This window comes from Haliotis cracherodii, unplaced genomic scaffold, assembly GCF_022045235.1.
Source record: "Haliotis cracherodii isolate W230 unplaced genomic scaffold, xgHalCrac1.p SCAF_12, whole genome shotgun sequence".
NCBI lineage: Eukaryota > Metazoa > Mollusca > Gastropoda > Lepetellida > Haliotidae > Haliotis > Haliotis cracherodii.
In genome coordinates this window covers 39,472,112-39,487,347 of record NW_027266267.1, presented here as the reverse complement: position 1 = coordinate 39,487,347, position 15,236 = coordinate 39,472,112, and the positions used below count along the sequence as shown (strand labels likewise).

The 15,236-nt window shown below is 37.7% G+C and overlaps 1 protein-coding gene across 1 annotated transcript in view; it reads left to right on the top strand.

The window, feature by feature from the left end:
- LOC139457374 (scavenger receptor cysteine-rich domain-containing protein DMBT1-like) overlaps positions 1-15,236 on the top strand; it is a 51,360-nt gene continuing 36,124 nt past the window's right edge. The window contains exons 1-3 of the mRNA XM_071238780.1: positions 1-388; positions 10,789-10,955; positions 13,130-13,271. Of these exons, the coding sequence (XP_071094881.1) occupies positions 1-388; positions 10,789-10,955; positions 13,130-13,271 (697 nt within the window). The remainder of the gene's footprint in view (positions 389-10,788; positions 10,956-13,129; positions 13,272-15,236) is intronic.

The window sequence follows — 15,236 nt, the reverse complement described above, 5'->3', positions numbered from 1 at the left end:
ATGTTCAGTTGGTTGATTAACCACTTCCCAACAGTACAGACGGTGTTTTGTGTTTCAGCTGGTGCAGTGGTATATGCTCGTCAAGGAAGTACTGCTAGCTTGTCATGGAGACTACCCCAGCCCACTGTCAGGGAGTTTACAGTGAGACGTTATTCGTCAGATACTCTGTTCCATGTGACCAACTACAACAAGGTGGACATCACTAGCACGTACAGGACAAGAACAGAGTTTACTGGGAACATTGACTCGTCAGGATCTGGTGTGTTCAGTTTCCTGCTGTATGATGTTGTGTGGAATTCTGACAGTGGTGTCTACAGATGTTACAGGGGTTCACCAGGCTCTAGAGGGGATCAGATGTCTGACTGTGGACAGGTGCTTGATGTCATACGTAAGTATATGACTCAACTGATTGTACAATGCTATTTGTTATAATGTGATTAAATGTATTTCGAATCCATAAACTGATACGTTCTTTCAATCATATTCCCTCAAACAGTTTTCATTTCACACACAAAACAGGATTTACTCTTACAGAATTTGGAAATATTGATGAAGCACAAGTATTTTGAACAGTTAAATCAGGTACATGATATAGTACAGTACTGCCAGTTGAGTGAGTGAGTCAGTGAGTTGGGTTTAACGCCGCTTTTGACAGTATTCCAGTCATATCACGGCGTGTCAAAAAAGTTATGCGGGTTTATGTTGATGGTAATCTTTTGTGTATTACCCTTGTTTAGATTTCAAATTGGTATTGGTAATTTTAAGTTTTGGACCTCTATTTGTGATGAAGAAAAACATAAAATCATGATCAGAACATATTTCTATTAGTTGCATGAAAAGGCAGTGATGTAAAGTATGGAATTTACCATCACATATAATTCAGAAGCACAAGTCTACTGTTTCAGTAAGAGATGTAAAAGTGTATTGTCATAAATGCAAGTGTCTCCCGTTAAAGGTGTTTCCTATATGAATTTGGCCAGTGCATGTCTGTATGATATTGGAATTTAATATATTGCATTCTTCACCAAAACAAAGCTAACACTGACTTAATAGTTTTACCACTGCCCGAAAACACTGCATGTTTTCATAACTATAACCATAACTATTATACCTGTTAAATGCAAGATCTCTTAGCTCTTCAAAAACGTTGACAGGAAAATATGTTCATTATGGGACATTTGTTTTCCATTTCTCAAAGAGATTAATATAATAGTTGTGGAATCATTGTCTTAATAAACATTATGACCTGAACTTACTGAAACGCAACAGTATCAGCTGTATGTTGTGGAATATTATTACTCCGTGAGTATTAGTCTTTATCGCAAAAATTCATCACGTGTGCCAGAAAATGGCTTTTCACTGTTGGGTGTTTTCTTCAATTTGGATAGATTTATTGTGATCTACATCTACAGCAAACGTAGACTGAGGCTATATTTTTAGGTGATGTGACTTCACAACTACCCCGCTGTATTTGCTTCACTGGGACATAAACGGGGATTGAATATCGGCCATATCATGGGTATTTCAAACGTAATGAAACTTTGTATTATTTTCTTTTGGACCCCATAACGAAAAAAATAGACTTTCTTCAGAGATTTTACAAGTGTAACGAGGGACATGAAAATAAATATGGGTAAGACTAATTTTCTTAATTGGAAACAGGTCAAGTGTTAACAGTTTTTGAGATGCACTTGCACCGACAAGAACATTGAAGTGGTCAGTTGCTATAAATACCTGGGTCCTTCTCAATAAACATTATCTCTTCTGTCCTCGAGTTGAGCCGGACCGGACGAGTTGTTACTGTTGGTCACTCATGCGTTAAAGTCTCCACAAAGAAAAAAACTTAAGTGACACTCATTATTTTCATGAAAGTAAAAAGTGGAACCCAATGGAGGAATATGCGTGGCCATCAATACGATTCGTTACAAAGAGAGGTACTTTTCTCCGTATGTAGACACAGTATTGTCACATGGTGTGGTAACTGAAGTGACAGCATTTCAATAAGCGCTTTTTGCAGTTTATCTAACATACTATACACAAAGACATTTAATATGGTATGATGTAATTGGTATTCATTGTGAACTCTGCCATCAGCATAATAAATTTGTTTTATTATGATCCATAACCCAATCTGAAGTTGTGAACTGTTTTAATTTCAAAATGAAATAGGTAAGAAAAACTCAAGATGTCATAGAGAGAGCTTTACGAGTATAGATTATATGATTACAACAATTAAAAAGGGGTGTTTGATTTATGAAGCCCAATCTCTGTCAGTATTTATGTTTTATTAGATGTACCAGATAATAGGTTGCAAGGTAATGTGCAATATCTGGAATTTACCAGGATAATTATTTTTTTCTGTGGTACAAAATGTGAGTTACATATCAGTGTGTGTTGATAAAAGCGATCAAATCATGTTCATGATCATAAATAATATCAGCTAATAGCATTGTCCACTGTACGATGCCAATCATATCAAACACATGTGGCACCCGTCGCAAACATATGAAAAGGAAGGTCAATTGTTCACCAAAAAACACGTGAACATATGGTGCAAGTCAAAAAGGTAATTGCACACTCACATACATATACCAAACAATGTGTTTGGTTATACAGAATATAAAATTTGAAAGTGGGACCAACAGTTTTTACAGCTGTTGTCAAATGTGGGAGACATTCACAAGTACGGGTATTCAGGCAGACACTCTTTCCACTACACCACGGTGCCTGTCCGTCATTGTACGAAGTTTTAAGAGCAGATTTCGTATTGCCAAAAGTATTTTAAACCACACTAATAAATTATAATTATGACAATAGTCATAGATCGGATCTTTATTTTCCTCGTTCCAAATGAAAATGCTTTAATAATATATATCACCCTTCCAAGTGTATGTATGTTTAGTTGATAATATGAGGGAAAGTTACAATATCCCTGTATCGGTACTCTCTATGATTGCATTCTGTATAACATTCTCGTAGGATGGTAGATGGCGGGGCTAGGATTTGTTTGTACATTTATGGAAACATACTAATGGGAATCATTTCCTTAAAACATAAACATATTAGTCAATAATACAACTAAATAGTTATTAGATTATGTTAAAAGGATCAAGACATAAGACCCATGCAAGCAAACGTTGAGGGGTGGGGCGGGGGTTGGGCGGGGCGGGTGTTGAGGGAGTGTACCCACACACTAAAGTTTAAGTCATATTTACAACCTTTACATTATCCTTCATGAAAGCCATTGTTAAGTTACAACCTGATGACAATTCAATGCAGTGCCTCGATGAAGTCTGGGTTAACATACACTGAGCGTACACAGGAAACGTCAATGGTCTGTGGTAAAGTGGATCTCCTCGCCATATTAACTCATATTGACTGGTTAACGTGGTTGCTACACTCTATCAAGCCAATGCTGGCAATATAATGCAGTTATGTAACCTGACCATTGGAATATGAAACATAGGATCAATCTAGACCTTGTCATACCGGTGGCGTTGTTAATCAAAATCAACTACATGCTATTGTTATAGCTTTTGAGTTGCAGCATAATCAGCCACCCTTTTTCCAGGATCAGTGCTAACTTGGATTTTACAGTCAGGTTCATTGAGTCCTTCCTCAATTTGAAAGAATGCCTCCTTTGGTGGTTAGGCTTTCCTGCCGACTGAGACTTCTATGCCAATGACATCATCTACACCGGTCGCACCTTCTCTCCCAGAACCTGACGTGAACCTGAGTTCCCCTGCCAGGTCTATTTTGGAGAATGGACACACCGAGTTGAATGACAAGGCACTTATGGCCACCGCTTTAGACATGTTATCAGCATCCTTTCATGTAGCTGCAAATGTGGTGAGCATGTCTAATATTTTGAGCCTGACCTTTGGCCATGGCCATGTCCCTGTCTACCACTACTTCAAGGATCCTGCCATCCTGTTGGCCACCAAGGTCGCCATTCTTCTCGGAAAGTAAGTGGCGTGAGAAAATCCTCTGGGCCAGCTTACGCCAGGCTATTTCTCTAGGGTATTGCTTGTGTCCAAGAATTTCAACAGGATGTGAATGGATCACAAGTTATAGATTTTTCGCCAGCTGTTCTGACATACTTCAGGATGTCATCTCTCACTAACCATCCATCCAGTGAATTTCATGGCACAGGATGCATACCGGCATGTCCCTATTCATTCTGAACACCAGCCATTTCTCTTTGTAAGACTTGCAAACTTCCTGTTTCTTGATGCATCACTGAGTGAGTGAGTTAAAATTTTAAGTCACATTGGCAATATTTCAGCCATAGAGGTGACATGGACGACCTGGTGTGTGGGCAGACTCTAAGGCAAGATTTGAACATCATCAGCACCAAGTTCTTGGCTGTGATATTGCTAGACATCACAGGAAACACACCCTGATCCTCACAGCCAAATTTCAGTGGCTCATTACATAAACAAGATGAGATCAACACACTCCAGTTGTCCGTTGGACAGAACGTTTTAGATCTTCAAATTGATTGTCAGCGTGCCACTGACTTAAAAAAACAATTCGCTTGGCTACTGCAGCTTGGTATTGGAGAAATACTTGCTTTGGACGTAACCCAGATGCTGAGATTCACATGGGTCTCCTATGGGATTATGTGCCCAAAATTAACAACTATGTGACGATCGCATGTTCATGATATCTTAAGTTGTTGACTCCATTGCGTGCTCTAAGACAGTACTTGAAAGTGACAAGAACTTCCAGGAGGTAGAGGAAGAGGTTGTATCCTCCTGGCAGCTAAGTATAGCTGAGTTCACAAAGAAGGCGATGGCGTTTTGGTTTGGGGCGACAATTCTGCAGGCGTATTAACATATGCAGGATTGGATCTGCCTCAGGCGCAATATCCATGTATACTCAGGTCTCTGGTATCCTCGATGGCACAACAAATCAAACGTTCAGTGGGTGACTTCCGGCTGCACATGATTGGCTGCTAACTCGTGTTTGCTGACTCACAGAGGACCCATGGATAATCTGAACAAATTGAATACTACCTACACACATCAGAAAACGAAGGAAGTGGGGTAAACTATTTTTACTTTTGTATATATTTCAGTGAACTTCCCAAATCTTATGACTTTTGATATGTCTGTGAATATTACCTGACAGTAATATGGATAGCATTTGGAGATTGTTAATGCTTGTGAGTACAAAAGATGAAGTTTGCGATTCAAGTAACTCATAAACGGGACGTTTCTGTCTTGAAAGAAAAAGTGAGGGAAATTAAACAAGACGTTGCAAATCACGATAGCATAATCAAGAAACTACGTGAAAAGCTATCAGCTGAAAGAAACCATCATATTCAGTTACCATGACAAGAAGCCAAACTTGTTGATCTATTCTATTCTAAGATGCCCAGCAGAAAATACAATACTGGTGGTTCGGGCATTCCTGATCAATTAACTAAAATATACTTTCAGGTGATACATCGTCTCCCTGTATCGGAGTATAGGAAAAAAAGCACCCTCCATAACCCCATAAATATTCTCATCTAAATGCCCGATCGGGAAGGTGTCTTTGGAGCTAGGACACTTCTAAGAGAAACTGATCTGCCAGCCATGCTAAAGAAGAGACAGAAGAGTCTGAGTAGGAAAGCTGCATCAATTCGTGACGCTGAAAACAAGGTCTAGGACCAGGATAAAAATGGTTTCAGCCAAAGTAATCCTGGACACCAAAGACACCAAGGAACCAGGGTCCTCCTGGCGCAAGGTTGACCAGTAGACAGTGCTACATTAATAGGACGTGAACACAGTATGACTCTCTGTTTACATGTAACTAACTACCGATAATGTTATCCCGCGGGCAGTAAATAAACTAAAACGTCATGTTATTTTTTTCATGGCATATATAAGCTGTAGAATGTGTACTATACATGCATGTTGACTAAATTATTTTGTACATGTTTAGTTTAATTGTGAATGAATTAATTCAAAAGATAACATGAAGCATACTAAGTGGCAAAATACAGGCACAGCTTTATTACATAACAACACAGGCGGAGTGATTGATTGATTACACAGTTCACAGATTACGCAAAGGAGTAACTACAAAATCATTACCAGATCGGTCGGAAATATACACATTGCGACCAACTGGGCTGGAACAATACACATCATGACCAAATGACCTGGAATATACATAGTACAGTTCATCCTCCGTAACTAAACACAACCAGAGGCGTAAGCTACTGTCAATCCTGTGTCATTAGATACACTGCCATCCTCTGTGATTGTGGTACACTTCATGAGGTGCAGCATGTACGTTGAGGTTCAACTTACTTACAGTTTGTGAGAAACGTGTTATGCCTGCCATGACCTCCGCCACTGAGCTTGCTTTATGGCAAGCTCTTTCCGCATTGAATTAAGACCAGAAATACAAATGAAACAAGATTGGAAATGAGCGGACAAACCAGCAAATACCTCAAGAACCTCTTCAAAGGAGTAAACAAATATGTCATTGCCAATGTCTGACAGGTGGGTGCCAACCTGTCTGAAGAAACCTGTGGGCTATGTTAATTTCATTGTTCCCTTAAACACGCCTTTCAAAGTTTAGGGCACCTTTCTTCCAAATCGGTTAAATCTCTTCCTTTGCACTCTATCACTCTGCCGTCTGGTTTACCCCGCCATGTATATCTTACAATATGATGTGCATGTAGGGCATCATGTGAACTTTTGTAAGATCCCAACTCACCATTCGTAGCTCATCCATGAGACCATTACCTCCCAAATGAAGGAGGGACCAAGCTGGTAGAGGACTGTGTCTTAATTTTTGGTGTAGGGATGGCATCAATGAGCTCAATTGTCTTATTTCATACCGTTTTAAGCTGAGTCAATACTTCTGAGGATTCAGGTCCAATCCCTCTGGCCTTGAAACGGTTCTCCAGTGAGCCCCGTAGATCAGACTGGAGCTGTCTAACCATATTTCTATCAGAAATGAGCCATTTACAGATTTTGTTGAAACTAAAAATGTTATGATAATTTTGAAATGTGTCTCCTGTATACAAGTGCAGAGATTACATAAGCATTTTACAGAACAGTTTATCTCTATCACATAAGAAGTACATGTAGTACATCCTCAGTTACTTAATAGTTACTTACCAATAATTTTAAGTTAGATCATCGATCGAGCAAAACTGTACGCCGAGGCATTGCAGCAACCATCTTTTACTCATGCACATGTACAGTTTACTCATTCACACACTACATTCCCATGTTTTCCATTTCGTGGATTTCTGTTATTTCCTGATTAAGTGATACATTTTAAACAACCCATGCACACAAGTCTTATTATCCACGAAGTGGGGCAGGGGATGTAGGAACGGAGTTCGGACTGTCCATCCATCCGCTTTTCAACGAGGACAAATTTTCTCAAAACCTACTAAGGTTAGAGAAATGAAATTTCGGCTCTGATTGCGATATTCAAATTAGTTCGAAACTTGGTGCATTAAGTTATTTTTTATGGCCCTTTCTCTATTATGCTCTTCAACATAGTGAATACTTTCTGAAAGAGGAACATGCTTTCTCAGAAACTACTGAACTTACATGAATGAAAGTTTGGAAGCTTATCTGAGAGAAGCTTGTCAAGATTGAGTTTGAAAGTTAGTGAAAGGTTTAAAAGGTCCATTTGTGTATATTATTTTCAAATGTACAATCAGATGACATAAATCCATCCTAGTCTCTATCTCTTCTTAAGGCTTTATACGACATTAACTTCTATATTATTCACTACTATCGAAACAAACACAATTCTTCAGTGGGCACGGGTAGCCCAGTCGTCTAAGGTGTCCCCTGAGTTGTGTCCCCTAAGCATGTCAGATCGTGGGTTCAAATCCCGGTTCGCCCTGATCATGTTTGTAGGTTTGTTAGCACCATACTCGTGCTGGTGGGTTTCACCAAAGTGGTAAGACGTCTATCACTTTGAGCTTTCCTCCCACATCGGGCCGGTGTCCCGGTATATACTCTCCCCGTACAAATTTTCCCCCCGGAGATTTTATACCGGTAAAATAAAATCTGAAATAAAATCTCCCCCAGGCGGATATATTTCGTGCCCCCCTCAGTATAAAGTCTCCCCCCTGATTATTCGGTTTGTTGCAATGTGTTTAAGTCCTATAATCTTTAAATAGTTATCTATTTAATCTAAGGAGGGTTACTTTAAAAAAAAAAGATTATAAAATATGGTCATAATGAATTGTTATTTCAGCATATTTTATTTGGTAACTGTACCTTCCATCCTAAAATAAAATATAAGGCATATATCATACCAAACAAATTTGAATGAAATGACTAAATGTAACAAATACATGTACGGTAACTGAATTCAGAAATCTTATTAATCCTCGCAAACATTCGGTTTTAACACTAACTACGTAAAAACTGTCACCATATCCACGCGCGCCTCCAGCTCAGGCTGTCCGTTATACTCTGATTTAAGATCTAAAATATATTCCTTAATACAGGCTACGATTTGAAAATTGTATCAGTGTAATATCAGTGGCTAGAATATCATGGTGCAACCAGGTCTCTGTTAAACACCCCCACGCGTACAAGTAACTAAATGTATATTTGGATAAATTTATAACCCAGAAAAAACAAAGGAGAGAAAAAAATAAATAAAAAAATACATAAACAAATAAACATTAAAACCTTGAGGAATATGAAAAGCCAATGTGTAATGCTGAAGCACGAAGACACAATAAACTGTACCAACATTACAATGTTCCCTGATATGCATGCTTCACCTGGGTTACATACGGGTGATCTAAGTTAGAAATATATGACTGATATAAATTCTTTAAACACGGTAATATCGAATATGCTTGGATTATCTTTTTTTCAAATGCGCTCCATTCAAGAAAATTATATAGAATTATGTTATTACTCCCCCATGTATTTTGCTCTTTTATGTTAAAACGATTTACACCTTGCACAATTTAATTACAGATTCCTTTGTTTTGATTTTAATGCAAACAAACCAGGCTTTACAATGTATTTTGTTTCAACAGATTTTTATACATAAATATATGAATGGGGGTTAACAAACAAGCTTTACTGGCTTATGACGTATATATAACGCTATTTAATAATCTTGTTCAACCAATTTTATCACATGGCTCAGTTATTTTTGGCAATCGAGAATTCAGTTATATAAACGCTTGCCGTTTCTTCCTCGGGGTGGGTAAATATACTCCAAATTTAGCTGTCCGGGGCGAGATGGGTTGGCTTGCTCAGCTCACTAAACAGAAAATAGAAGTTTTCCGATTTTGGAGAAAGATAAACTCTGTTCATAAGAAAATATCATATCTCTGTTAAAGCATAAAACCAATATTTATGAGTCCACATATTAATATAAGACTTTATCACTGTATTCAATTCCAAAATTTTAGATATAAACTTTCGGACAGTTCATTTCAAAATTCTTTAACCATTAATACATCACAGGATTTGTAGCTAGACGACGGTAAACTACAAACAGCTGAACACATTCTTACCACATACATTTCCTTATCTTGTATTCAGGTCTATCAGAAAATACCACACAGACACTGCATAGCATAAGCATTTAATACACCTAAAATTATTGAACTGCATGACAAGTCTGTATAAATAATCTGGGGGAGAAAATATTCTAGTGTTTGATTGGTAGCTAACCCTAGAGAATCAACAAATAGGAGAACACTTTTGTACCACTTACATTCCCTTAATTGGCATTTAAATTTTAATACCTCTAGTTAACACCGTTTTAAGTATAGGATCCAGTGAAATGCCTAAATACTGCTTTTGCTTACAAAAACAAGAAATCCACTGAACCCGAAACTGACTCACTTAAATTTATAGATGCCAACAGCCATGCACGCAAGTAAAAGTTGTTAAGAAGCTGATATTCTCCATCAAAATATATCACTAAGACACCACATAGCAAAAGCATTTTTAGTCAATTACAATTATTGAACTGCATGACAAGTCTATATACATAGTTCGAGGGAGAAAATATTCCGTGAGTCCTCATAGAAAAGTCAGTGTCTTGACTGTGTGTTTTTCTTTGATGACAATGTTTCTCACCGACCTTAGCGTGTGGATGTGTGATGTCCTGGGCAGGAAATGACAGTATTTTGACTACTCGTCTTTCATTAATTAACGTGTTGGGCATCCCTAATTAACCTTTACTAATTCATGTTAAACCAACACAGGATGTTTTCTGGAAGTGGACAATCTCGAATGTCATAGGGCTGACACCACACGTGTTAATAACAGTCCTAGAACTTCTAAAGTTACTAAACATTCTTTATATCTAACGACTAGTATTATATCTACCTATATACTACTTTATTGTCTCATATTGCGGTAGTTAAAGAAAACACAGTGCTCAAAGTGAAGCCCTTTTCACTCCACATTCTCAACATCGTCTCTATCAGAAGTGTTTGGCTTTTCTATAGATGTAAACACATTTGATGATACAGTTGTGTGTTTAAAGTGGGGGCCCCACACAAGCCAAACACAAGTATTTATAAAACGACCAGGGTAGGAAATATTCTGGGGGGGGATTTTATTTCGTAGGGTGGGGGAGAGTTTATTTCGAGAGGGGCGGAACTGTACCAGTATAAATTCGCCGGGTGGAGATTTTATTCTGGGGGCGAATATATTTCGTGACACCGGCACACCATGATATATAACTGGAACATTGTTCAATGTGGTGATAAACCCAATTCACTCATTCGCTCATGTCGGGGACAGTGATAACGCTGGGTTTTTTTTGTATCTATTTCAGGATGTGGTGGAGACTACACAGGTTCGTCAGGCTCTTTGTCCTCACCAAACTACCCCAGCAATTATGGCAACAACCTGAACTGTGTCTACACAATTGATGCAGGAGAGACTTTGATCACTCTCGTATTTGAAGATTTCAGTACGCAGGATCGGTATGATGTTGTCAGGGTATGTAAACAAGGGGATTGTGTTCATTATTTATAAGGCAGTTAGAACCCATATGGAATGAAGCATGCAAGTAAATGTACAAGATTAATGATTCTTTTAGAAAATACTTTTTCAGACAGAAAAGAAAGAGTAATACTGACACGAATGAGCCTAGTCTGTGATCACCACAAAGTATTTTGAAAGGCTTTTAATTACACAGTCAAAAAGAATCACGTTTATTTGTGCAACCAACACCTGGCCCTGTGCATGTACAGACAAGACAATCGAGAAGACGCACCTTAATACTTTTCGTCTCCATAGTCAGCTGAGGAGTCTTTTGAAGAGTTTATACAACCTTGACCAAATACCATTGACTGATACATTTTTTCTGTTGACATTTAAGACTATCCAATAACCAGAGATAAGATAAAAGACAGTTTCATTCTCTTAAAGACAACAGATCAGCTGGAGTACATCATACTTTAGGTGAATAAATAAAACATACTCATGACACTATGTAGCCGTATTTGTATGAATGAAAAAAGTGCCATTGGGGATTATCATACCATGAGATAAGAAAGGTGACTCATCTGACCCAGACAATTACAGAAGCATTAGTCATTCCAGTGTTCTCAGCAAGGTGATTACTTCGATCTTATGTTAGATGCTTGAGGATCTGAGTGTCAGTCAGGTTTCCAGAAGGGATACTGGTATTCAACATTAGACACATGCCTTGCTTTAAATTAAAATGTCCAACGTTTTCTCTCATACAAAGCGGATAGGTGTTACATTGCTTTCATTGATTTTTCTAAGGCTTTCGAGTCTATAAAGCGTCCTATTTTATGGAACTTGTATTACAAACAGGGAATTAGTTCAAAGAGGGGCAACATGTTACAGTCGTTTTATAGAGATGAACAATCTGGTGTCCAGTCTAACAGTTATATGCCTGATACATTTGTTTTTTTCAACTGGTGTTAGACAAGGCTGTGTGACGATTCCATTTCTATTTCAGTGTTTTTATAAACTCATTAGTTCCTGAGATGGAAAAAGAGTGTCCAGTTGGTGTGGTATTACATACAGATGCAATTCACATTCTTCTTCTTCTTGTATATGTTGATGATTTGATACTGTTTTGTGATACTGTTTTCAATCTCCCAAAATAGTTAAACATTCTTCAGAATTTGTGTGAAACTTGGAAAATGTCGGCCAATATGTCAAAAACTAAAATTGTAGTTTAAACAAATGATGGTGGTTTGTGTCGTTTTGGGAAATGATTTTATACAGAGAAGTTTTTCCTTGTTTCACTTATTTTGGTTTATGTTGCAACAATATGGTTTACTGGTTTAAAACTGCTGACAATATAACACTGCATCACACGAAGATATGGATAAATATTTTGAATAGCTTAGACTCGTTGCAACCGTTTTCATCCGAATTCATGCTTACAATATTTGAAGCATTGATGGTGCGGAAGTGCTAAAAGGTAGAAAAGTTGTACGGTTTTTTTAATACTTTAAAACTGTCTGCCTGGAACATTGGCTGTGTTAGGTGAGTGTGGGAGATATTCAATTAATGTATATGCCATAGGAAATGTGTGAAGTATTGGTTAAACTATTTCAAAACTTCCCTAGTGTCGTTTATATAAAAATGTTGTGAGATGATGTGGCTTCATGACGACCAAGGTCGGGTTAACATGGTTACAAAGTTAAGAAATTGTCTAGATTAGGGTTTGGCATCTATGGTTATTTCAGATGTATGGTAACAAAATGTAACATTTTGATTTAACATTTTGATGTCATAGCCAAACTCAATCGTTATTACTAATGAAGCAAAATATTTGTCCTAAGCACATAAGAAACGAAATTAATAAACGTACTGAATAAATAAATTGAGTGCGGCGTTAAACAACAAATTAACCAACAAAACAAACAAACAGTTGCTTGTGTAAACAAAAGTGTTCAAATATTGTGATTGAAGATGTGTTTCCTGCGTTGTAAGGATGGGTACATTATGTGTTTGTCTTTTAATCCATCTGGGTGTGTTCAATGTATTGTGATTTAAAACAATAACCTCAGTTACATCTATTTGACATGTTGCCTATACTCATTTTTGAGAAGTTGCAATGATGATACTATGTTAATATATAATTCATATCTAGGCCAAATAGGACTCAACCCTCGTTTTGTAAACTGCAGGTTTATGACGCGTCCAACAACATCCTTGCCCTTCTAAGTGGAGACAGACGAGGCTACATTGTCCAGTCAGCTGCCTACTACCGTGTTATGTTTACTACAAGTAGATATACTGTCAGGAAGGGATTTAAGGCTGTATGGACAGGTATGTCGATGTGTACGCCTATGATATTTGGTTTACTGTGTAAATTGCCACCTTTCACTTATTTTCATCATTACCTTCCTGTTGACAACATTCTTGTTCTTGTCGTTGCTATATGCATTGCCTGTGAAAACATGCTGTTCATTGCTTTACATCTACATCTTGACATGGGTAACTTTAGATTGCAGTGGATCGTCAGCCTGCACACTGAATTGCCTATGAACACATGTCTAGAAAAAATCTTAACTTCATCATTTCAAACAAAGTCCAGGGAAAAGGTGGCATCCGTTCAGTGTTCCCATGAAAAAGCTCTGTATCTGATGCTTCCTTTTAGAATGTGCTTATTTCAGACATGACTGGTGTCAGTCACTCTGAAGTGTATGGAAACATGTAACACTGTGTGTAATTATTTACTGCCGTGTTCTGTTTACTACGGATGTAGAGGTGCACTCCTTTGACATTTTGTTTACATTGAAATTTGTCTCATTTCACTTCTTTCATCATAACTTTCCTGTTGACGACAGGCATGTTGTTGTCGTTGCTATATACATTGCCTGTGAAAACATGCTGTACGTATACATATTGACTTGGGTAACTTTAGATTGCAGTGGATCTGCAGCCTGCTCACTGAATTGTCTATGAACATGTGTCTAGAGATGATCTTAAATTTATGATTTCACACCAGGGACCAGGGAAAAGTTGGCATCCGTTCACTGTGCACATAAAAAAGCATTGTCTCTGATGCCTCCTTTTAGAACGTGATTATTTCGACCAGACTGGTGTCAGTCACTCTGAAGTGTGAGGAAACATGTAACCCGATGTGTAACTATTAACTTCAAAGGACAAAATAATGTGAGGCAAAACATTTTTGGAGTTAAATGTGCAGAACCTTGTTCAACATATGACATCCATGCTGTAATTGGTAGACTTTTTTGACGACCAAACTGGTATTATAACTAGTGGTACACATAAAGGTGCCAGTGTGGATGACTATATTCTTGCTTCCCCTGACCTCTTCCCACTTTTCACCACTTTTGGTGTTCACGAGAGGAACAAATCTAATCATGTTCCGCTCTGTTGCGCCATAGACTGCCAACAGTGAAACAGAATTAAGAAACAACATAAACATAGCATGTGATGATGTAAAGGATGTTATTCATCATATCAGTTGTCATTGGGTCAAGTACACTTGGTGTGTAGACATAAAACAATCATTTCTGATAAATTGTCAGGAACATTTCCATGATAGATAATTGAAATGGATGCAGAGTAAGGTTTAGCAGCTTTAGTTGATTTATTTCATACTACTGCGGCGGATAAGTTCAAGAGAATGTACAACACAAACTAGTCACACCCTGTTCCGATCCAGCCTCCTTGGTGGGATAATGATTTGGAACATTTAAAACAAGCTAAGATTGCTGCCCTCTGATCTGTTAGAGCTCACAGATAAAATACTGACATTTACATTAGAAATGAAAATACCTTTAATTAAGCTTTCAACGAAATGAGGTGCCTATATTTTGAAAAGAGCCTGAGTATGTCAAGTAATGCACCAAGTGTATTTTTTTCCAAACGCTTAACTTATGTTAGTTGAATAGCACGGCCTCTCAAAATCATTTAAGTTATTGTTAAAGAATTTCAGTAACCTACTGAACACTTAACAGTTGCATAACAGCTGACCATAATTATTTCATCTTGGACAAAAAAGATCTACCGGGAAATGCTGAATAATCAGAACTAAACAAATCATAGGCAGGTGATGAAATTTACTCAAGGCTGAACTATCTTAAACGTGGTAAGTCACCTGGACCTGATGGCCTTGACAAATGACTTCTTTAAAACAACGAAGTATTACACATCACCACAGACTTACAAAGTTCTTGATTGAGGAATATTTCCTGATACGCGTGGGAAAAGTCTATTAGCACCAAGAACCAAGACAACTGCATAGGTATATATCTGGCTTTG